Genomic DNA, 25969 nt, shown 5'->3' on the forward strand with positions numbered 1-25969 from the left:
ATCATTGGGGAGCATCCATCAGTTTTACTGATATCCTTTTTTCATATATCTGTACCAATCTTCTTCAAGTAATTTGGATATCATATATCTGTGCTACTCTTCTTCAGGTAACTATGGTAACAAACTTGATGACTACATCGCCCCATGTGCGTCAAGCACCCAGCCGACTAATGCAGTGTTTGACGGCAACAACTACTACTTCCTGCCTTGGGGGGCCACCAAGCCCTGTGTGGAGGTAGACGCTCACTGGGAGGACATCAGCTGGAGGCTCGAGACTCTCAACCTGTTTGAAGGAATCATCAGTGCATTGGTAGCTATCTTCCTGCATTCAGGAGTCTCCTTTCATTTGCTATACCTGAGCCTCGTTCTGGGAAAACTGAGCTTAATGCATTGGTTAAAGTGTCATCCCAGACTGCACAGGCTAATCTGTGATGACACATTCTCCTAGACTGGATTTTATACAAATAAATGTGTAAGTGTCAAGTAGATTTTTTGTTTAGTGCAGACGACTTTCGGTGTGTCAGTAATGTTTGGATAACAGCTATTATCAATAAATGAGATGATAATTGGCATAGGGAGGGAATCAGGAGAGGGTAGTGTCTTTATTGGTTTTATCAGGCAGTTTGCAAAGGTGCTAGAAACACTGTGGTTAATCTATTGTCTATCTCATGATGAATAACATGTTATTCACAGTTCAGCATATTTTAATTAAGACTTGAATTAACTTAAAATGGCCAAACATTTTAATTGCAATATCCATGTTTTAAATCCGTGATTATCAAAATTTAGTTCTTCAAATATCAACCAATTAATTTTGTTGGGAATAATAATATGAGAGCGTTCTTTACAGACTATCTCTATGTTATACATATATCTACAATTTGGAGTTAAATCAAGTTTAAATTGATTAACAATGTGTTTTGTGTTTGGAATTATTTTACACGCTAAAGTGATTAAGACGAAATATCCGAGAATTATTGTAATATGTTCCCTGGAAATATTTGATATCTTTTGAAAATGAAATGAATTAAATCAAAATTAAGAATATATTAATCAAGTATCATTTTCAAAAAATGATTTCTGTGTCACCTTTATAAAAGTTGCATTTAAGGTTATAGTAGTATTTGTGCCAAAATAGCAACAAGTTATTCTAATATCATTTACAGTATTCGTTCCCATCCTTACTTACAATATTATTCATTGTTTTCACAGGAAGAGAACATAGAGGAGGTACGTGTGGGGATGAAGGCCAAGCTGCCCACCCCGGAACTGGCCCAACTCCTCATATCAGCACTGGACCAGCTGGTGGAAGACACCAAGTAAGGAGGGGTATCAGCTAGTGGAAGACACCAAACTAAGTAAAGAGGGGGGCAGCTAGTGGAAGACACCACGTCAAGAGGGGGGGGGGGGGTCAGCTAGTGGATGACACCAAGTAAGGAGGGGGGGACCAGCTAGTGGAAGACACCAAGTAAGGAGGGGAGGGGAGGTCAGCTAGTGGAAGACACCAAGTAAGGAGGGGAGGGGAGGTCAGCTAGTGGAAGACACCAACAAAGGAGGGGGGGACCAGCTAATGTAAGACACCAAGTAAGGAGGGGGAGGAGCAGCTAGTGGAAGACACCAAGTAAGGCGGGGAGGTCAGCTAGTGGAAGACACCAAGTAAGGATGGGGGACCAGCTAGTGGAAGACTCAAAGTAAGGAGGGGAGGGGAGGTCAGCTAGTGGAAGACACCAAGTAAGGAGGGGGGGACCAGCTAGTGGAAGACACCAAGTAAGGAGGGGAGGGGAGGTCAGCTAGTGGAAGACACCAAGTAATGAGGGGAGGGTAGGTCAGATAGTGGAAGACACCAAGTAAGGAGGGGGGACCAGCTAATGGAAGACACCAAATAAGGAGGGGGAGGACCATCTAGTGGAAGACACCAAGTAAGGAGGGGAGGTCAGCTAGTGGAAGACACCAAGTAAGGAGGGGGGGACCAGTTAGTGGAAGACTCCAAGTAAGGAGGGGAGGTCAGCTAATGGAAGACACCAAGTAAGGAGGGGGGGTCAGCTAGTGGAAGACACCAAGTAACAATGGGGAGTTCAGCTAGTGAAAAACACCAAGTAAGGAGGGGCGGAGTTCAGCTAGTGGAAGACACCAAGTAAGGAGGGGGGGAGTTCAGCTAGTGAAAGACAACAAGCAAGGAGTGGGGGGGGGGGAGTTCAGCTAGTGGAAGACACCAAGTAAGAGGGTGGGAGTTCAGCTAGTGGAAGGCACCAAGTAAGGAGGGGGATCAGCTAGTGGAAGACACAAAGTAAGGAGGAGTGAGTTCAGCTAGTGGAAGACACCAAGTAAGGAGGGGGGAGGGCAGATGGAGGAAGACACCAAGTAAGGAGGTGGGAGTTCAGCTAGTGGAAGGCACCAAGTAAGGAGGGGGATCAGCTAGTGGAAGACACAAAGTAAGGAGGAGGGAGTTCAGCTAGTGGAAGACACCAAGTAAGGAGGGGGGGGGGGGAGGGCAGATAGAGGAAGACACCAAGTAAGGAGGGGGGTCAGCTAGTGTTAGACATTAAGTAAGGAGGGGTCAGCAAACTAAGTATAGAGGGAGGGGGCAGCTAATTGAAGATACCCAGTAAATGGGGGATCAGCTGGTGGGAGTCACCAAGTAAGGAGGGGGGCAGTTAGTGGAAGACACCAAGTAATGAGGGGGCATTAGCTAGTGGGAGACACCAAGTAAGTAGGGGGGATCAGATAGTGGAAGACACCAATTAAGGAGGGGGGATCAGATAGTGGAATATACCAAGTCAGGAGGGGTGATCAGCTAGTGGGAGACGCCAAGTAAGGAGGGGGGATCCACTAGTGGAATATATCGAGTAAAGAGGGGGAGGAAAGTGGGAGACACCAATTAAAGAGGGGGGGGGGGGTCGGCTAGTGGAAATGCCATGTAAGGATAACTTGTGGTGGCTTTATATGAAATTATTTCGGTAACCAACCTCCTCCTACCTCATACGCACAAGTACTAGTTTAACCAGCTCAGCCAGGAAAATTGTGAGTTCATTAACTGACTGTTGTCATTTGACTAAAATACTATGGAAAACTGTTAAAAATCCCAAAAAAACAAACAAGCTAACTGATATTCTGAGCCTCAGGTGGAAGTCTGCCTGGCAATATGGTTAACAGCATTCCTGACAACAGATGAAATAAGCGTCATTCTGGGAAAAATGGGCTTAATGCATGTGCGCTAAGTGTCTTCCCAGAATGAACAGGCTAACCAGAGACATTTTCTGCCTTAACTAAATTTTTGTTAAAAAGAGACTTCCTTCAAACTTAAAATTCGATAACAGTGGAAAGTGTCATCCCTTATTAGCCTGTGCTGGATTGCACAGGCTATTCTGCAACGTCAGTTCACGCACATACATTACGCATATGCACATGCATCAAACCCCATTTTCCCAGAGGGGGACTCAAATGATGCCTGACAACACATGACATGTCATTTAGTAACTGTTGGGTATTTCATTTGCCCTGATACAACCAGTTCACTCTATATCCACAGTTCCCTCATGTTCTAGGAAGCCCCTGCCCCAGCCCCAGACTGGCTTCCACTTGCCTACAGAGCTCGGACAACATGCTGGCCCAGTACCGGCAGATAGAGCTGGAGAACCTTCAGGAGCAGGCCACGCACCTGCGGGAGAATGCAACCGACATCAACGATGCACTGGCTGAGGTGGAGAACTTTGTGGAGATACTCAGAAATCTGGCGGTAGAGGTAGGTGTGGTTGAGAGTACTGGGACGATATACAGCTATGTCAAATGATGTTCTCCTTTGCATTTTTATCCATAGAAAAGACTAAGATCCAAGAAAAACGTCAAGCTTTGCATATATAAAGGCTTCCACTAGTGATTTCGGTCCTTAATAGAACGTTCTACATTAAAGCAATTCTTGAATATTCCAATGTAAAGAATATTTTTAGACTTAGACTCAAGTCTAACAATTGTTTAGTGAATACGGGCCCAGAATACTATTCGGTTGGCTCTTTGTTTCACTGCAGCCCCAGAACAGCATGCCTGACGTGATTGTGTGGATGATCAGCGGGGAGAGGCGCATCGCGTATTACCGCCTACCTGCTCACACCATCATGTACTCCCCCAATCCCATGTATTGTGGCAGGAACTGCGGCAAGCTGCAGTCACTGCAGATGAAAGTAGGGGGGTCGTTTAAACACCAGCCCTTTAATTCTTAAATTTGTTAGATTATAATTGTTTGCTCCGGCTTTGTAATTATTAATATTAATTATTCATTTATTATTATAATTATTATTTTATTATGAATTATTAAATAAACAAAAACATAATTGATTTATTAATTTAATATAAAAAATGTAAACAAATTTAAGAAAACAATAAGTGGATGAATAAATTTTATATTACATTGGCTCGGACTGTGGCTGCGATATAAGGTTCACAATTGCTCTTGCCATCATGTTAGTAAAAACCTATTTATGCAAGCTTGATTGCATCGAAAGCCTTAGGCTTATTGAAACGCTATTGAGTCCATTTCCTGGGTAGAACACATTTTTGTTGTCTATGGGGGACATCCAAAGGATGCTCCCAAAGTGGGGATCAAACCTGTGAACATTTGGTCGCTAGGGGGACATAATATCTATTCCGCCATGGCGCCCTACAATAAAAAAATGTTTGTTCAGTACCCGGGCCAGAAAGGTGAGAAGGACCCCACGGTGCCTGGGCTCTTGAGGGTCAAGTTGTGGCTGGGACTACAGAGTAATGAGGATCACTGGCAGGTCATGCAGAAGGAGGGAGAGCTCGCAGTTTTTGCTGAAACTGTAGGTCCTTTTTAGTCTTCAAAGTCATATGAGCTTTTTTACAGATGAGTATTGTTCTGAGAAAACTAGGCTTTATTTATGTGTGTAAAGTGACATCCCAGATAAGCTTGTGTAGTATCATGAAACTTATTTCCTTTATGTGTATTCTGAAACTTAATGTTGATATGTTTTCCCTGAAAATGTATGTCCTGTATATGTTTCCTGAAAGTTCATGTCCATTACATGTCCCCTGAAACCTCATGTCCATTATGTGTTCCCTAAAGCTGTATGACCATTATTTTTCCCTGAAACTTGATGTCCTTTATATGTTTTCTGATACTTAATGTCCATTTTGCTGAAACTTCATGTCCTTTATGTTTTCCCTGAAACTTTATTGAAACAATGAGTGTCTACTTGAAGTCTTTCCAGGTGATAATTATTTCATTTGAATCTTCTATGAAACCATATTACCTTTTGGTTTACCCTGAAACTATATGTACTCACATCTTGAATGAATGTGTAAACCCTTTATGTTTTCAATAAAAGTGCATGCCCTTTATGTTTTCAATGAAAGTGTATGCCCTTTATGTTTTGGATGAAAGTGTATGCACTTAAAGCCTTAAATTAAACCAGATGTCTTTTAAGACTTAATTAAGTGAAAATTCTTATAAATCATCATGTTTATCCCCAGTATGAGAACCAGGTGAGCATCCTTGGTAACTGGACCAACAAGGGCCCGTTAATGACGCGGCCAAAGTTCTCAGATCAGCAGGGCAAGATCAAGCTGCTGAAGGAGAAGTTTGTACCTCCCCCTGGCTGGAGGTGGGAGGGAGAATGGTACATCAACCCTGAGCTCAGGTACCTTGCTTGGCTTTGGACAAGTATTTGAATTAAAAAAATAATAACACTTTCTTGTTAGGATTGAGACGTCTGAGTTTTTCCCTTCAATTATGCAAGGCAAATATATTGCAATTTGAGCTTTTGGCCAGGGCATTGCTGTTATTGTTGATTAGACTTGATTTGCATATAAGCCTCATTCTGAGAAACCTGGGCTTAATGCACACGCGTTAAGTGTCATCCCAGATTAGCCTGTGAAGTCCACACAGGCTAATCAGAGACGACTCTGCTTGTATGGACCTATTTTGTTTAAAGGAAGTCTCTTTAAAAAAATCCATTCAAACAGAAAGAATTGTCCCTGATTAGCCTGTGCTGAATGCACCTGCTATCTGGGATGACACTTTAGGCACATGCATTTAGCCCAGTTTTCTAAGATGGGGGCTGATATAAACACACATTGTTTGATACTGATTTACTTATGTGTTCCAGTATGTTTGATACTGATTGCCTTGTATGTTCCAGTATGTTTGATACTGATTGCCTTGTATGTTCCAGTATGTTTGACACTGATTGCCTTGTATGTTCCAGTATGTTTGATACTGATTGCCTTGTATGTTCAAGTATGTTTGATACTGATTGCTTTGTATGTTTCAGTAAGTTTGATACTGATTGCCTTGTGTGTTCCAGTATGCTTGATACTGATTGCTTTGTATGTTCCAGTATGTTTGATACTGATTGCCTTGTATGTTCCAGTATGTTTGATACTGATTGACTTGTATATTCCAGTATGTTTGATACTGATTTCCTTGTATGTTCCAGTATGTTTGATACTGAGTGCCTTGTATGTTCCAGTATGTTTTATACTGAGTGCCTTGTATGTTCCAGTATGTTTGATACTGATTGGCATGTATATTCCAGTATGTTTGATACTGATTGCCTTGTATGTTCCAGTATGTTTGATACTGGGTGCCTTGTATGTTCCAGTATGTTTGATACTGATTGCCTTGTATATTCCAGTATGTTTGATACTGAGTGCCTTGTATGTTCCAGTTAGTTTGATACTGATTGTCTTGTATGTTCCAATATTTTTTATTCTGACTGTATGTTGTAGTATGCTGTATGACAAGGATGCGGGTCACAGTAAGTTCATAGACGACGTTTACGAGTGTCAGATGAGACTGCCTGGCACCAACTGGGTGGAGTCCACCAGGCCTTGGTCCAATGTGGTATGTCGTGCTAAAACATATGTGTTAGTGGTATGTGGCATGAATTGCCGAACTGTCTTCATAAACCAGTGTAAATGGTCTAATGTGGTACATAACCTGTCTATTTGCCAGTGTTTTTGGTCTAAAAGTGTGATGTTAATATTCCAATGCCTAAGACTCTTCATGTGCGATCTCATCTCAATCTACATTTTTAACATCAGTGCTTGTATGCCCCGAGATCAAATGATCGGGGGCATATTATTTTTGGCCTGTTTGTCTGTCATTGTATGCGTCTGTCATTGTATGTGTCTGTCTGTCATTGTATGTGTCACATAACTTTAACCTTGGTCATAACTTTCGCAATATTGATGATAGCAACTTGATATTTGGCATGCATGTGTATCTGATGGAGCTGCACTTTTTGAGTGGTGAAAGGTCAAGGTCATCCTTCAAGGTCAAAGGTAAAAAAAATATTCAAAGCGGCGCATCAGGGGGCATTGTGTTTCGGACAAACACATCTCTTGTTTCTGATTGGTTGACTGAATGAAATTGATCTAATACAAAAGTTTTATCCCATCCTGTGTGTGGTGTTGATGAAATGATAATAAAAACATGTGAACTAGATGATGTCAACATTTTACTTTCATTGAAATCTTTTTATTTTCAATGCATTGCATTGAAATCCTTGGGTTAACACTTTCCTGCTCAGAAGCTAAGGGAAAATGTCTATATGCAACCAACATAAAACCAGAACTGCCTTTAAGTGACTTGCAGTCTATTCAGGTTTTATGCTGTTTGCTGCCCATCAGTATCATAGGGTTGGAAATAAAGGCTTTTAGACTTGAATCCTTAAAGAGAGGTGTTTAATTTTATTAGCCTACCTACGTGCTCATGGTGAGCTTTTGTGATCGCCTTTTGTCCGTCGTGCGTCGTCTGTCGTGTGTCATCAACATTTTGCCTTGTGAACACTCCAGAGGCCACATTTATTGTCTGATAATCATGAAACTTGGTCAGAACATTTGTCCTATTGATACCTCAACTGAGTTCGAAACTGGGTCATGCTGGGTCAAAAACTAGGTCACTAGGTCAAAACAAAAGAAAAACCTTGTGAACACTGTAGAAGTCACATTTGATGCCCAATCTTCATGTAACTTTGTCAAAATGTTTGTCTAAATGATATGTTGGTTGAGTTAAAAATGGTTTCAGTCAAAATTATTGCCCAATCATCATGAAACTTGGTCAAAACATTGTTTTTATTGATATCTCGGACGAGTTCGAAAATGGTCCAGATCGGTGAAAAAACATGGCCGCCAGGGGGCGAGGCAGTTTTCTCAATATGTATTTAGTGAAAACATGTGAACACTCTAGAAGTAACATTTTTGGTCCAATCTTTATGAAATTTGGTCAGAACATGTGTTTTCAGGATATGACGGTTATGTTCGAAAATGGTTCGGATCTGTAAAAAAACATGGCTGCCAGAGGGGGGTCTTTTTCCTTATATTTATATAATAAAAAAGCTTGTTAACACTCTAGAAGTCACATTTTTTGCCTAATTATCATGAAACTTGGTGAAATCATGAAATTTTGTCAAAACACTAGTGATGTGGATGTCTCGGACAAGTTTGAAAATGGTCGTGATCAGTGGAAAAACATGGCCGCCAGGGGCTGGGGCAGTTATCTTTATATGTATATAGTGAAAACATGTGAAGAGTCTAGAAGTTACATTTTTTGCCCAATCTTCATGAAATTTGGACATATATTTGAAGAGTTCAAAAATGGTTCAGATCTGTTAAAAAAACTTGGTCGCCAGGGGGCCATTTGTTGTTCATTTTTCATGAAACTTGGTTAGAACGTTTGTTCCATTGATATCTTGGGCTGCAAAGAACAGGTCATTTCTTGATATGAGCTTATGTGACCGTGTGATGTTCGGCGTCTGTTGTGTGTGCATGCGTGTGTGCGTCTGTCCTGTCAAAAAAAATAATTGTGTACACAGTAGAGGTCACAGTTTTCATCCAATCTTAAGAAATTTGGTCAGAATGTTTATCTTGATGAAATCTGGGTTGGGATTGTATTTGGGTCATCTGGGGTCACAAACTAGGTCACTAGGTCAAAAACTAGGTCACATAATAGGTCAAATAATAGAAAAACCTTGTGTAGAAAATAAAGGTACGCAGTTTTCATCCAACCTTTATGAAATTTGGTCAGAATGTTTATCTTGATGAAATCTGGGCTGGGATTGTATTTGGGTCGTCTGGGGTCAAAAACTAGGTCACTAGGTCAAATAATTGAAAAGTCATCAACAATTTGTTTGTGTAGACAGTATAGAGGTCACAGTTTTCATCCAATGTTTATGGAATTTGGTCAGAATGTTAATCTTGATGAAATCTGGGTTGGGATTGTATTTGGGTCATCTGGGGTAAAAAAATAGGTCATTAGGTCAAAAACTAGGACAAATAATAGAAAAACCTTGTGTAGACAATAGAGGTTGCAGTTTTCATCCAATCTTTATGAAATTAGGTCAGAATGTTTATCTTGATGAAATCTGGCTTGGGAATGTATTTGGGTCATCTGGGGTCAAAAACTAGGTTACTAGGTCAAAAACTAGGTTAAATAATAGAAAAACATTGTATAGACAATAGAGGTCCCAGTTTTCATCCAATCTTTATGAAATTTGGTCAGAATGTTTATCTTGATGAAATCTGGGTTGGGATTGTATTTGGGTCATCCGAGGTCAAAAACTAGGTCACTAGGTCAAATAATAGAAAAACTGTCAACAATTTGTTTGTGTAGACGGTACAGGTCACAGATTTCATCCAATCTGTATGAAATTTGGTCAGAATATTTATCTTGATGAAATCTGGGTTGGGATTGTATTTGGGTCATCTGGGGTCACAAACTAGGTCACTAGGTCAAAAACTAGGTAACTATGTGAAATAATAGAAAAACCTTGTATAGACAATAGAGGTTGCAGTTTTCATCCAATCTTTATGAAGTTTGGTCAGAATGTTTATCTTGATGAAATCTGGGTTGGGATTGTATTTGGGTCATCTTGGGTCAAAAACTAGGTCACTAGGTCAAATAATAGAAAAACCTTGTGTAGACAATAGAGGTCACAGTTTTCATCCAATCTTTATGAAATTTGGTCAGAATGTTTATCTTGATGAAAACTGGGTTGGGATTGTATTTGGTAAGTCAGGTGAGCGATTCAGGGCCATCATGGCCCTCTTGTCTCAGTAGCAACTATGGGCCTTTCAGGCCCTCTTGTTTCATTTCCTAAGGGACCACAAATGCCTAAAAGTAGTGCGTATCTGAGAGCTAAGGGTTAAGAAAGGCACATTCTAGTAAATTTCCTGGAAAAATCTAGTACTTTTGCCAGTGGAAAGACTTTGAGAATGTTCCCTGTGTGAGAATCAAACCTTGTTTTTTATGCCCCCCTTGAAAAAGAGTGGGTTTAGTGTTTTGCACATGTCGGTCGGTCCATCGGTTGGTCGGTCCGTCCACCAGATGGTTTCTGGATGATTACTCAAGAACACTTAGGTCAAAGGTCAAGGTCACAGTGACTCGAAATAGTAAAATGATTTCCGGATGATAACTCAAGAATGCTTAGGCGTAGGATCATGAAACTTCATAGGTACATTGATAATGACTGGCAGATGGCCCCTATTGATTTTCAGGTTACTAGGTCAAAGGTCAAGGTCACAGTGACTCGAAATAGTAAAATGGTTTCCGGATGATAACTCAAGAATGCTTACGCCTAGGATCATGAAACTTCATAGGTACATTGATAATGAATGGCAGATGACCTCTATTGATATTCAGGTCAATAGGTCAAAGGTCAAGGTCACAGTGACTTGAAATAGTAAAATGGTTTCAGGATGATAACTCAAGAATGCTTAGGCGTAGGATCATGAAACTTCATAGGTACATTGATAATGACTGGCAGATGGCCCCTATTGATTTTCAGGTTACTAGGTCAAAGGTCAAGGTCACAGTGACTCGAAATAGTAAAATGGTTTCCGGATGATAACTCAAGAATGCTTACGCCTAGGATCATGAAACTTCATAGGTACATTGATAATGAATGGCAGATGACCTCTATTGATATTCAGGTCAATAGGTCAAAGGTCAAGGTCACAGTGACTTGAAATAGTAAAATGGTTTTAGGATGATAACTCAAGAATGCTTACGCCTAGGATCATGAAACTTCATAGGTACATTGATCATGACTGGCAGATGACCCCTATTGATTTTCAGGTCACTAGGTCAAAAGTCAAGGTCACAGTGACAAAAAACGTATTCACACAATGGCTGCAACTACAACTGACAGCCCATATGGGGGGCATGCATGTTTTACAAACAGCCCTTGTTCAGATTGCAAGGCAGACACCATTTGAGACATGCTCTGAGAAAAGTGGGCTTAATGCATGTGGGTAAAGTGGTGTCCCAGATTAGCCTTTGTGGACTGCACAAGCTATTCTTGGAAAACACTTTGAGCACATTTATTAGGCCCCATTTTCTCAGTTCATGTGTCTTATGCTTCATTTACAATCCTATTCCATCATTTTATGTCAACAAATTGTCTCTATATTTTGAGTGGCTGTACCCTTATTTCAGAAAGGGGACCCAAGCCCGTCCAAGGGTGAGATGGAGCTGCCCGCAGGCTGGGTGTGGGAAGACGAGTGGCAGATTGACCTGGGAAGGGCCGTAGATGAGGATGGTAAGGGAGATAACTTGTGACAGAGATTGGACCAGATATGAACCCCGTTGGGGGAACACTGGGCTTAATGCATGAGCATAAATTGTTGTTGCAGATAAGCCTGTGCAGTCTGCACAGGCTAATCAGGGATGACACTTTTAGCCCTTACTGGATTTTTGTCTGGAAGATACCTTCTTTCAATGAATAATTTCGTAAAAGTGGAAAGGGTCTTCCCTGATAAGCTTGTGGACTGCTTACTGGACTTCACACACATGCAATAAAGCCCAGATTTTTTAGGGCGTAGATTCTATAGATGTTATCTGACATTGAAAGCATGTTTTGCATTCAAACATCGCAATGTGTTAGCAATGACCGGCAGTTTGACCTTGACCCTGTTGTCAAAGGACGGTAGATGTAGATACACTGCGTTCAGTTGTTCTTTATCCTCCCCTGCCCTTAAGGAGGCACATGGTTCATTAGCTCTTCAGTGTTTGACTCATCTAGTCATTCTGCACATTGTGGTGTCCACTCTCAAACTCAGCCAGTTTTCATAGAACGTTCTGAACAAGTTTATTAACATTAAATAGAGACCAAGTTTAATAACCAGCTTAATCTGATCAGGCACTTTGGAGTTATGGTCCCTTAATTATTGCCTCATGTTACTTTTTCTTAGTATTCTTAGTAATGAATGGAATGTTAAGTACAAGAATTATAACTCCCGTATTGTATTGCCCTTTGTGACTTATTGTATTAAAATTGTCCGCAGCATATCTTCAGCCTGAAACTTAATAGGCAGGTAAAATTCATTGAGGGAATGTGAACTCCACAAGAATTATCATCTGTATTTTTAGAGTTATTTATCTTTGTTAATGTTTGTTGCTAATTTTGTATGGAACATACCTAGAAAAATAAGAGACATCAATTTGAAACTTAATAGGTATTATAATCTCTGTTATGGGACGAGCATTCAAAAGAATTATTACATTTGCTGCCCTATTTAAGAGTTATTTATCTTTGTTAATTTGTGAACTTAAATAATGTCGCAGCAGTATGTCTTAAAAACTTAAAGAGCAATGAACTTCTTGTAGCTGAAATGGTCGTCAGATCTCATGAAGGAGATGTTCTGTTCACAATCACTATAAATCTTTCTTCCATATGTATAGAGTTATTGCTCTTTGTTATTTTGTAATTAAAATTTTGTCCTGAGCATATCTTGAAAACTGAAAGATGAATCAACTTTTAACTTCATAGGGCGGTAGATCTTAATTATTATGAAAGTAGTTAAAAAATGATTTCCATGAAAACTTTATATGTTGATCTGATCTCCCAATGACAATATGAGCCTCTTTCTGGGAAAACTGGGCTTAATGCATGTGCAGAATCTGTCTTCCCAGATTAGCGTGGGAAAACTGGGCTTAGTGCATGTGCAGAATCTGTCTTCCCAGATTAGCGTGGGAAAACTGGGCTTAGTGCATGTGCAGAATCTGTCTTCCCAGATTAGCGTGGGAAAACTGGGTTAGTGCATGTGCAGAATCTGTCTTCCCAGATTAGCGTGGGAAAACTGGGCTTAGTGCATGTGCAGAATCTGTCTTCCCATATTAGCGTGGGAAAACTGGGTTAGTGCATGTGCAGAATCTGTCTTCCCAGATTAGCGTGGGAAAACTGGGCTTAATGCATGTGCAGAATCTGTCTTCCCAGATTAGCGAGTGCAGTCATGTGCAGAACCTGTCTTCCCAGATTAGCGAGTGCAGTCATGTGCAGAATCTGTCTTCCCAGATTAGCGAGTGCAGTCATGTGCAAAACCTGTCTTCCCAGATAAGGGAGTGCAGTCTTCACAAGCTAATCAGGGATAACAATTTCTGCTTTTATGGAATTTAATGTTAAAATAAAGTTTCTTCAAAATGAAATTCCAGTCTAGGCGGGAAGTGGTGTCCCTAAGAAGCTTGTGCGAGCTGCAAAGGCTAATTCGGGATGACACTGTACACACATGCATTATATCCTGTTTTCCCTGAACGTGGCTCATATCACGTTGAGGAGAGTGTCTTCCCAGATTAGCCTGTGTCAACTGCACAGGCTTATCTGGGATGACACTTTATTCACATGCATTAAGCCCCATTTGTGTGTGCAGGGTTTGAGTATTGCGTGGAGTCCACTATGGGTGGATGGGGGCCCGCTGAGAGACGCTACCACCTGTGTCGCCGCCGTCGATGGGTGCGCTCACGCCGTCTCGTGGAGAATGTGAAGCAGAAGAAAGAGAAGGTGAGTAAGCATGGCATGTTGTTAGCGTTATAATGGCCAATATGATGGATTGATGATGACAATGCTGATGACTATGCTGATGATTATGCTGATGATGAAGCTTTATTATGACAATGTTATATGAACCATGTCACTGTATGTGGCCAGCGTAGCTCCTGAACAGCCTGCGCAATCGCTACTTCTGGTCAGGAGCTACCCTGTCAACTTTAAAGTCATGCAAGGTTTCATGGCCTTATAAGTGGACAGGGTAGCTTTAGACCATCCTTTGCGCTTGCACAGGCTTGTCTGGAGCTATGCTGACCCTATATGGCATAAGACCCTCTTTTGGAGGACGAGGATTTATGATAGTTGAACCAGTAAACCAACAGTTTTATGTGCTAAAACATGACAGTAAAATACTTAAAAAAGTGAAATGGCTCCGTTTTTTACATTAAATTATGTATTTAAAATAAATATAGTTAGAATAAAAAGAAGACATAGGGAAATAGGATTTAAAATTTTCCTTTAAGTATAGATTTTTCTTTTTGATATCACCTGCTGTTGTTGTGTGTAAGTATACACTTAGGAGACAGTTTAGAAAAATAGTATGATGACAATTAATAATGAAGACAAAATCAATAATGCATTGTCTGAAATGAAAAGTGTTTCAAATGTATACATATTTCTTTGCAAGATTACATTTGTCTCTCTATTTTCAATAATATTACTTACATAAATAATTAAATTAATAATTTTCATTTCATGTATTGTACATAGTATTGTTTGTTTGTTCATACACTTGTATATTAAATGAAATCTGACACCAGATATTTCTAATTGTCAGAATTACAAGGTGAGTTGCATGGATCATGTATTTAAAGTGTGTTGCTTCAATGCCCTCAGTTATTTTTAGCTCATCTATTTTTTTTTTAATTATGAGCTATTGTCATCACCTTGGCGTCGGCGTCAGCATTGGCGTCCGGTTAAGTTTTGCGTTTAGGTCCACTTTTCTCATAAAGTATCAATGATATTGCATTCAAACTTGGTACACTTACTTACTATCATGAGGGGACTGGGCAGGCAAAGTTAGATAACTCTGGTGTGCATTTTGACAGAATTATGTGCCCTTGTTATACTTATAAAATTGCAAATTTTGGTCAAGTTTTGTGTTTAGGTCCATTTTATTCCTTAAGTATCAAAGCTATTGCTTTCATACTTGCAACACTTACTAACTATTATAAGGGGACTGTGCAGGCAAAGTTTTGTAACTCTGACTGGCATTACGACAGAATTATGTGCCCTTTTTATACATAGAAAATTGAAAATTTGGTTTAGTATTGTGTTTAGGTCCACTTTATTCCTAAAGTATCAAAGCTATTGCTTTTATACTTGCAACACTTACTAACTATCATAAAGGGACTGTGCAGGCGAAGTTATGTAACTCTGACTGGCATTTTTGACAGATTTATGGTCCCTTTATACTTAGAAAATTGAAAATTTGGTTAAGTTTTGTGTTTTGGTCCACTTTATCCCTAAAGTATCATAGATAAAGCTTTCATACTTGGAACACTCGCAAACTATCATAAGGGGACAGTAAAGGACAAGTTGCATAACTCTGGTTGTCATTTTTACGGACTTATGGCCCCTTTTTTGACTTAGTAACTTTGAATATATGGTTAAATTTTGTGTTTAGATCCACTTTACTTCTTAAGTATCAAGGCTATTGCTTTCAAACTTCAAATACTTTCATGCTATCATGAGGGTACTGTACCTGGCAAGTTGAATTTTATCTTGACCTTTGAATGACCTTGACTATCAAGGTCAAATTATTAAATTTTGCTAAAATTGCCATAACTTCTTTATTTATGATTAGATTTGATTGATACTTTGACAAAACAACACTTACCTGACATACCACAATTGACTCCACCCAAACCATCCCCCAACGCCCCCCCCCCCCCAATTTTTCTTCTTTTTTTTTTGTTTTTTTTTTAAAGATCATCTAATAAATGACCACCACACCCTCACACTATACCCCGCCCCACCTCCCCCCCCCCAAAAAAAAAATTTTTTTTTTTTTTTTTTTAAACATGTTTTTTTTTTTCATTTTTTTTTGCATTTTTGAAAGATAATGTAATAAATGACCACACCCTCACACTATAACCCTCTCCACTCCACCCCTCTCTCCTTTGTGATTGAAAAATTGAGATAGGTCCTTTCATCTTTAAAAAGAAAAATAGATGAGCGATCTGCTCCCGCAAGGCAGTGCTCTTGTTTGTTGATGAATTCACTGTTGCATAGATTTCGAATTGGAATGTGAAACAAAATTGTGTATCTACATTTCATGCCATTCTTTTTTTGCAATTGCTTGATATAGTTTGTCCCCTTTGCCATATTATATGAGGGGATCTCTCGGAAAACTGTGCTGAATTCATGTCTTATTGTATCATCCCAGAGAAACATGTGCAGTCCACATAGGCTAAATGAGGACGGCACTTTTTGCTTTTATGGAATCTTTTGTTTTAAGGAAGTCGCTACTTTACACAAATCTAGTGATGGCAAAAAGTGTGTTACTGTTTTTGTAAAGAAACTAAACTTATTTATTAAGCGCCGTTTTCCCAGAAACCAGCTTATTTTTTGCTTGGGACATGAAATTTAATTATAATTGTTAATGTTTGTGCTCAAAGTTAAATGCTTCTGGAGTTGCAAGTGAACACGCAATCTTTTGGAATGAAATTTGTTCATTTTGCTGATATTTTATGTTATTTTAAATAATGTTAATAACATTGAAAACCTTTGCTTAAAGAATATTTGTATTTGCTTATATTTGTGTCAGATTGTATTCTGTCATAAATAAAATGGTCTAGTCATTTCTACCAAATATTGAACTCATCATCATACTAGTATGAGGCAAGACATGCAGCAATAGGGTTTATGCCATATACGGCTAGTTTAGCTCCAGAGCAGCCTGCACATCCACACAGTCTGGTCAGGAGCTACCTGTGTCTGCTATAAAGTCAAGCAAGGTTTTGTGTTCTCATTTGCGGACAGTTTGGCTCCTCCTTAGACTGAATGGATGGGCAGGTTGGTCAGGAGCTTATCTGACTGAAAGTGGCACAAAACCCTTTTTATTTCGTGATGATCCTTGTATTCCTGTTACTCTGGTTCTTCAGTTTTAAATTTTTCATTCTTCTTGGTACAATAAATCTGCACACTCTCCTAAACTTAACAAGTTGGATAAATCAACTTACAAGACTTATTGCCTAAAACCTTGAGTACACTGTTTTAGCTGTCGGTTTTCAGAGTCTTATGTAGTCTATTAAACACAGTAGTCATGACTGCGTAAAAAGTAAGTTTTCAGTCTACAAAAGTTGGGAAAAAAAGGGGTCTGTTATTAAAATAATATCATGTTTAAGTTAATATAATAACATGCCAAACACTTTAATTTAAATTGATGGCAAAATTTTGTTTAACAATATTTTCTTTCATCTTCAACCAATTTTTCAGGTATCAGGGTATATGTTAATATTGTATGACCTAAGGTTTTTGCTCTGCAGGTTGTGTATTATCATTATTAGACAGGTCATGGGGAAATGAGTCTTACGCCATAAGCAGCCAATATTGCTACTGACTGGCCTGAGCATTCATGCAATCTGGCCAGAAGCTACCCTGAACACTATAAAGTGATGCAAGGTTTTCTTGTCTGTAAGAGAATAGCTCCTGACCAGAATGCGCAGGCTGGTCTGGAGCTGTAAAATCTGTAAAAGCCGAACATTTATAATATGATATGATGAAGTGTAAGATTATATTAATATTCTTTTCCCAGGAGAAGACACTTCAGGCAGCCACGGAGGGCTGGGAGTATGCTCCCTTGTTCAACATGAAGTTCCACCACATCGAACGTAGGATGGACCTGGTGCGCAGGCGGCGCTGGCATCGCAAGATGGTGCAGACAGAGAAAGGGAAGCCGTGCTTCTTCAGCATGCAAGAGAAAGAGGTGCACAGGGATATTGAAACACTAATCCCTCATCAAGAAACACAAGTACAATACCAATGAAGCAAGTTACTCATCATCAGTATTCAATCACTCATCAAGCAACACTAGTCAAATACATATGTGTATCATGCATGTACATTTGTGTGGTATTCGTGCTTCCTAGTAAGGGATTTGTGTTTTACTAATGATGCCTGATGAGGGGGCTTTGATGTCCCCATTGCAGTGTTGCAAGTATGGAGACTGATCAGGCATGGCATTACGTAAATCAGATTATGGAATTTGTAAAAATCTCAAATGACAATTGATACCTATTATAAATCTCACAGGACAATTGATACTTGTTATAAATCTCACATGACAATTGATACCTATTATAAATCTCACAGGACAATTAATACCTATAATATTTAGGGAGTCAGCTGGAGAGGTCCTGTCAGTCCCTTTTTCTCACTGAGCTCCATATCATGTGCAGATACTAATGCTATTTACCCTTTCCGTATCAGAAGCAAAGTGAAAATGGCTATGTGCAAACAGCATTAAACCAGAACAGCCTGCGAGTAACTTGTTTTATGCTGTTTGCAGCTCATCAGTATCTTAAGGTTGGCTCTAAAATTAAACTGCTTCCACCTACAACTTTGAAACTTCATATGTACATGCACCTTGATGAGTTCTACATGCTACACCCATTTTTGGGTCACTATGTCAAAGGTCAAGGTCACTGTGACCTCTAATATAACACTTTAACTTTGCCTCTAACATCATAATGCTTCCACCTACAACTTTGAAACTTCATATGTACATGCACTTTGATGAGTTCTACATGCCACACCCATTTTTGGGTCACTAGGTCAAAGGTCAAGGTCACTTTGACCTCTAATCTAAAACTTTAACTTTGCCTCTAACATCATAGTGCTTCCACCTACAACTTTGAAACTTCATATGTACATGCACCTTGATGAGTTCTACATGCCACACCCATTTTTGGGTCACTAGGTCAAAGGTCAAGGTCACTTTGACCTCTAATATAAAACTTTAACTTTGCCTTTAACATCATAGTGCTTCCACCTACAACTTTGAAACTTCATATGTACATGCACCTTGATGAGTTCTACATGCCACACCCATTTTTGGGTCACTATGTCAAAGGTCAAGGTCACTGTGACCTCTAATATAAAACTTAAACTTTGCCTCTAACATCACAGTGCTTCCACCTACAAACTATGAAACTTCATATGTACATGCACCTTGATGAGTTCTACACGCCACACCCATTTTTGGGTCACTAGGTCAAAGATCAAGGTAACTGTGACCTCTAATATAAAACTTTAACTTTGCCTCTAACATCATAGTGCTTCCACCTACAACTTTGAAACTTCATATGTACATGCACCTTGATAAGTTCTACACGCCACACCCATTTTTGGGTCACTAGGTCAAAGGTCAAGGTCACTGTGACCTCTAATATAAAACTTAAACTTTGCCTCTAACATCACAGTGCTTCCACCTACAACTTTAAAACTTCATATGTAGATGCACCTTGATGAGTTCTACATGCCACATCCATTTTGGGTCACTAGGTCAAAGGTCAAGGTCACTGTGACCTCTAAGAAAAATAATAATAAAAATCTGACAATATTTTGCAGCCGAGCGTGGCACCCGTTTTGCGGTGCTCTTGTTATTTGTATGACATTAATGTTTAATTTATTTCGTTAGTTGACTGATTCACAAATTGAACACAACACAAACACATTGGAAAACGAATGAAACAAAGTCCTCATTTTTTACAAAAACAGAAATCCACAAACATTTCAATTTTGAAAAAAAACAACAAATTGTATGGTGAATATAAATGTTTTACAGTATACATGTATATTTCTGCTTGTCTTTAGAACAGTGATGATGAGGATGAGGAGTCACAACTTGCTGCACCGCGCATGTTCATCGTATTCAAACGTAAGGGACTATTGTTATTTCTTCAAGCTATCAGTTTCATGCTGATTCAGCTAAATGTAAAGTATATATTGAGGATTAAATGTGAACCTATTGTATCTGATACAGATATAAAACTGTCTTTTGGAAAACCAGGCTTAATGCATGTTAGTAAAGTATCGTCCCAGATAAGCCCGTTCTATCCCTAAAGACAACCGTAATAACTCTAAGTTTTCGGACACTCTAAGATTTCGGACACCATCTTTTTTAGCAAAAAGAATTATTTTTCGTGACTCTAAATTTTCGGACATACGGGTTTTTGTCCATAATTAATGTCTCTTAATTTTCGGACAGTATATTTTACCGCACTTTTCTACAGACTTTGGCCCTTTTTTTGCTTATCTTGTGACACTTCGATCATGGATTTTTCAACTGTATTAAGGTCATAAAACCTTGCAGATTCATGCCTGAGGGCAATGGACCATTACATTTGATAAGTTAAATTACAATGTATGCCGGTGTAAAATAATGGATTTACCATACAGCATTTGAAACCGTGTCGTCCTATTAGGCAAGCAGAATGTTTTCTGTTTTAATGTTTTTGTTCTATATCATTTCTGGCAAGAATAAGAAAAGCTGTAAAGTTGTTTGTTTTTTTTTAAGCAGGAAAAGAAGAGTTAGTCACAAGAAAATTATTGTATTTATTTCAATTAAATTATAATTTTTGGACACCTTAGTTTTTGTCTCTAAATTTTCGGACACCTGCAATTTTTGAATATTTTTCGTATCTAAATTTTCGGACACAATTTTTTAAAATTATTTTTAAGTGTCCGAAAACATAGAGGTATAACGGTAATCAGGGATGACTCTTTTCAGACTGGATTTTTGTTAAGAAGAGATGTTAGGAGCTATTCACAAAAAATACGTCAAAGAGGAAAGTGTCATCCTTGTGCAGACTGCATGGGCTAATCTAAGTGAACAGTTTATGCTTTTCCATAGCGCCACTCATGTGTAGCAGATACAAGAGTTCCACTCTCAACCTTCCACTGACTTGAACAAAATGAAGATAGACTGCTTAAGTCTGCTGCAGCAAACTGGGCATAAGCTTTTATCCCAGGTTTTAAGTGATACGATTAGCATGTAGCACTAAAAGTATCTTCAAGTTATTAAACCTTTTAGACACAGTTTAACTTTTACTTATATTATGTATTAAAAATTTACAAATAAAATTGCAAAATCACATAGAAATGGCTTATTATTTGAATCTTTAATTATAAGTGTGTTAATTCATATTTGATCCAAAGTGTGTGTGCAGTTGTTTGTGTCAGTCATAATGTAAAAATCATTTAAATAAGTCGGGATGAAATTGTGTGGTTTAAAAAAATACAAAACTTTTCATGGACAGGTCAAAACGTGGATATCTGATTTTGGAAAAAAAGGGGAATTTGCATCAATAATTTTCTGATGAGTTTGCGTTAAATTCATGGATCTGTAAACCCACCAAATCAATGAGAAAGTCCCACACATAATTATGATTTCACAGTAGACTAAAAATAAGGACTTGTTTGTCAATTATCAACACTATTGTTACAATTTCATCTTTGAAATGCTACATTGTGTTAGCTGTTTTAATTGTGTTTGCCATAATATTTCCAAAAGAGGCAATTTCTGTTGATTAATTTGTTTAGATTTGTATGCTTCCCCAAATTTTTTTGGGGGAGCATATAGTCGCCGCTTCGTCTGTCCGTCCGTCCATCTGTCCGTGCACAATTTTTGTCCAGGCTATTTCTCAGCAACTAATGACCAGAATTCAATTAAACTTTATTGGAAGCTTCACTACCAAGAGGACATGTGCATATTATCAGCCGGTTCTCATCAGATGATTTTTCACAGACTTATGGCCCTTTGAAATTTTCCATTAACTGTACATATAGTGCAATTCTTGTCCAGCGATTTCTCAACAACTAATGACTGGAATTCAAAGAAACTTTATGGGAAGCTTCACTACCAAGAGGAAATGTGCATATTATCAGCCGGGTCTCGTTGGATGATTTTTCACAGAGTTATGGCCTTTTGAAATTTTCCATTGTACATATAGTGCAATTCTTGTCCGAGCTTTTTCTCAGCAACTTATTACGGGAATTCAATGAAACTTTATGGGAAGCTTCACTACCAACAGGAGATGTGCTTATTATCAGCCGGTTATGGTCGGATGATTTTTTTACAGAGTTATGGCCCTTTGAAATTTTCTATAAACTGTACATATAGTGCAATTCTTGTCCGGGCTTTTTCTTCCCAACTACTGACTGGAATACAACGAAGCTTTATGGGAAGCTTAACTACCTTGAGGAGATGCGCATGTTATTTGTGGGTTCTGGTTAGATGATTTATTTAGAGAGTTGTGGCCCTTTGAAATTTTTAAGTTGCTAAACCATCCATCGTATTATTTTGTCCAAAGTTATGCCCCTCATGACGTTTTCTTTTATCTGAATATATAGTGCAATATTGTGACAAAAAAACACTTTGGGGAGCATCAACTGTCTCCGACGGTTTCTTGTTTTTAGCTCTCCTGAGCACAACGTGCTCATGGTGAGCTTTTATGATCACCTTTTGTCCGTCGTCCGTCGTGCGCCGTCAACATTTGCCTTGTGAACACTCTAGTGGCCACATTTATTGTCTGATCTTCATGAAATTTGGTAAAAACATTTGTCCCATTGATACCTCGACTGAGTACGAAACTGGGTCATGCTGGGTCAAAAACTAGGTCACTAGGTAAAAAAAGAAAACCCTTGTGAACACTGTAGAAGTCACATTTGATGCCCAATCTTCATGTAACTTTGTCAAAATGTTTGTCTTAATGATATGTTGGTTGAGTTCAAAAATGGTTCCGGTCCGTTGAAAAACATGGCCGCCAGGGGGCGGGGCAGTATTCCTTATATGGCTATAGAGAAACCTTGTGAACACTCTAGAAGTCACAATTTTTGCCCAATCATCATGAAACTTGGTCAAAACATTGTTTTCATTGATATCTCGGACGAGTTCGAAAATGGTCCAGATCGGTGTAAAAACATGGCCGCCAGGGGGCGGGGCAGTTTTCCTTAAAAGGCTTTAGTAAAACCTGTTCACACTCTTGAGGCCACATTTATTGTCCAATCTTCATGAAATTTGGTCAGAAGATTGGTCAGTATGATATCTTGGATGAGTTTGAAAACGATTACATTTGCTTGAAAAACATGGCTGCCAAGGGCGAGGCATTTTTCCTTATATGGCTCTATATGGCTATAGTAAAACCTTGTGAACACTCTAGAGGCCACATTTATTGTCCAATCTTCATAAAATTTGGTCAGAAGATTGGACTCAATGATATCTTGGATTAGTTTGAAAATGGTTACGTTTGCTTGAAAAACATGGCTGCCAAGGGGCGGGGCATTTTTCTTACATGACTGTATATGGCTATAGTAAAATCTTGTTAACACTCTAGAGTCAATATTTATTGTCCGATCTTCATGAAACTTGGTCAGAAGATTCATCCCAGTAATATCAAGTTAAAAAATGATGCTGATTGGTTGAAAAACATGGCTGCCAGGGGGCAGGGCATTTTTCCTTATATGGCTATAGTAAAACCTTGTTAACACCCTAGAGGCCACATTTATTGTCTGATCATCATGAAACTTGGTCAGATGATTTGTCCCAATGATATCTTGGATGAGTTCGAAAATGGTTCCGGTTGGTGGAAAAACATGGCCACCAAGAGGGCGTGGCATTTTTCCTTATATAGCTTTATTTAAACCTTGTTAACACTCTAGAAGCCGTATTTATTGTACGTTCATCATGAAACTTTGTCAGAAGATTTGTCCCAATGATATTTTGGACAAGTTCGAAAATGGTTCCAGTTGCTTTAAAAACAGGGCCACAAGTTGGCGGGGCATTTTTCCTTATATGGACTTATGAATCTTCATGAAACTTTGTCAGTATATTTGTTTAAATGATTTCTTGGATGTGTATGAAAATGGTTCTGGTCTGTTGAAAAAGGTGGCTGCCAGGGTGATCACTAGTCATGAAAGATGGTAATTTTTTTTTGTTCTAATGACATCTTGGGCTGCACAGAACAGGTCAGTTCCTTTGAATCTCAGGTGAGCAACTTTGGGCCTTTCAGGCCCTTTTGTTTAAATATTTATGGGAGTAACAATGGAAGATGATTTACCAATGTCAAGAAAATGTTTATTCTCTCCCTTTTTGTTCCTAAAAAACAAGTTATCAAACTTAAGTCACACAGAAAGTGTCTTCATTGATTAGGCTGTGCAGACTCCACAGGCTTATCTGGGATAACACTTTACTCACATGCACTAAGCTAGGTTTTTCCAGAATGCACTCATTTATTATTTGCATGTTCCAGAGAGCTACAAATACCAGTTGCGGGCATACATCTACCAGGCTCGGGACATCTTGGCGATGGACGACAGTGGCACATCAGACCCGTACGCCCACGTCTCATTCCTCACGCAGTCCCAGCGCACAGAAAACATCAAGAAGAGCCTGTGCCCCACTTGGGACCAGACCCTGATCTTTGGAGAGATTGAGATCCATGGTGACCCCAGAAATATTGAGGCTCAGCCCCCAGATATCTACATAGAGCTCTTTGACCACGACACTTTTGTAAGCTCATTGATTAGTCTCTGTTTTTATGGTTGTCTTGCTGTTTGTATGACATAAGAGTGTGTGTTTTTTTCCCCATGTTTTTGAATGGGGCCAGGGCCCATTTGATTGGGAAAATTGTGTTGTTTTGACTTACATTTGAAATGGATTTTGTTGTTATTTTTGTTTTTGCTAACAAATACAGTAGATTCCACTTATTTGAATATCGGATAATCAAATATTTCGGTTAATTGAATAGAAATTGAAAAAACCAAACCATTTGCATCTCTTCCCGTTGAAAAATCTCCACATATTCTGATAGCAAATAAGGCGGATTTCAGTTAATTGAATAGCCAATTGTCTATTGCACACTATAATCCACACTATAATCCAGCAAAGAATGTCACAAATCTCCAAGGATATGCATCGTATCGACAATTTTGACAGACACGCTCAATCCACTGTCTTTGTTTTCATTTCACACCATGCATGTTTACAGCGTCTGTCAAGCCTCACGTGACTAACAGGTGTAGTATGCAAGCAAGTACAATGCAAACACTGGAGTCTCCGGTGTGCAGTCAGGTGCAAACTTTCGAATGCAAACTGTCGAGTAACACACTTCAACAGTTTGTTGTCGCTTAGAAACATTTAAAGAGTGTGTTGCTGATTAGAAACAAACTGTTGACGTGTCTTGCTCAACAGTTTGCAATAGGTGATGGAATGTTACACTATATTCTCAGTTCGTGTTTATAAACCTACACAACTGCGTCACAGTAAATCATATCTAAACATGATGTCGAACAATCGCAAACGCACACATTTGTCAAAACATCGCAGTCTTAACACTGCTGCTCATGTTTTCACAATAACCAAAATTAAATCAAGTATTGACCTGATTTTCCGGTAAATCAGTACACAGTACACTATCTGTTTCAATACTAAACTACCTTAAAGAGCGAAATGTCAAAGATACAGCATTCTCCTCCCTACAAAGTTTTCCTTTGACAGTGTTTATACACCCATGCTTATTTTCGCGCGCTTTTTACCAGGATAATACATGAGCAATAAATGTTGCTAGTGTAAGCGTTGGGTAAGCAATAAAATGAAAATGGGAAAAATCATTACACGCATCGTATGACATAGTAAATTGCTGCCTAGCTTTTTGTTGGGGGCAAAGGAAATACATGTGGACATTTAATTTAAAGCTAGAAAGTGTGTTTTGGATTACAAAATTTGTATTCTCATTTGGGAATTCAACAAAACATTTATATTTTATTTATAATGGATTCAATATTTAATTCCAATATTAACTTTTTTTTTAAACGCTTTATGTGTTGAAACGATGTTTTGATTATGCATGAAAAGCACAATTTCCAGGAGGATTACACCCGGTTAGTGATAACATTGGAAATATAACAGATTCCGTATAATTGAATACTCCAGATAATTGAATATTTGGACGTGACAAATGGGCTATTCAATTAAGCGAAATCTACTGTACTTGAGAATGAACGTGTTTTCAATATTAACTAAGGTTAAATTTATCATGCTGAATTGAAAGATGGACGTTATGTTTCGATTTATATTTGTTGTTTTTGTTTTAAAACCTTTAATTGAGAATTTTACAAAGTCATTC

At 38.7% G+C, this 25969-nt stretch overlaps 1 protein-coding gene across 1 annotated transcript in view; it reads left to right on the plus strand.

Moving 5' to 3' along the window:
- LOC127840904 (myoferlin-like) overlaps window positions 1-25969 on the plus strand; it is a 141386-nt gene that overhangs the window by 71345 nt on the left and 44072 nt on the right. The window contains 13 exon segments of the mRNA XM_052369363.1: window positions 108-310; window positions 1213-1319; window positions 3546-3594; window positions 3596-3742; window positions 4026-4178; window positions 4680-4817; window positions 5488-5654; window positions 6745-6859; window positions 11453-11555; window positions 13663-13793; window positions 17599-17769; window positions 19659-19722; window positions 24095-24354. Of these exon segments, the coding sequence (XP_052225323.1) occupies window positions 108-310; window positions 1213-1319; window positions 3546-3594; window positions 3596-3742; window positions 4026-4178; window positions 4680-4817; window positions 5488-5654; window positions 6745-6859; window positions 11453-11555; window positions 13663-13793; window positions 17599-17769; window positions 19659-19722; window positions 24095-24354 (1808 nt within the window).

Source organism: Dreissena polymorpha, chromosome 8 (assembly GCF_020536995.1).
Source record: "Dreissena polymorpha isolate Duluth1 chromosome 8, UMN_Dpol_1.0, whole genome shotgun sequence".
Lineage (NCBI taxonomy): Eukaryota > Metazoa > Mollusca > Bivalvia > Myida > Dreissenidae > Dreissena > Dreissena polymorpha.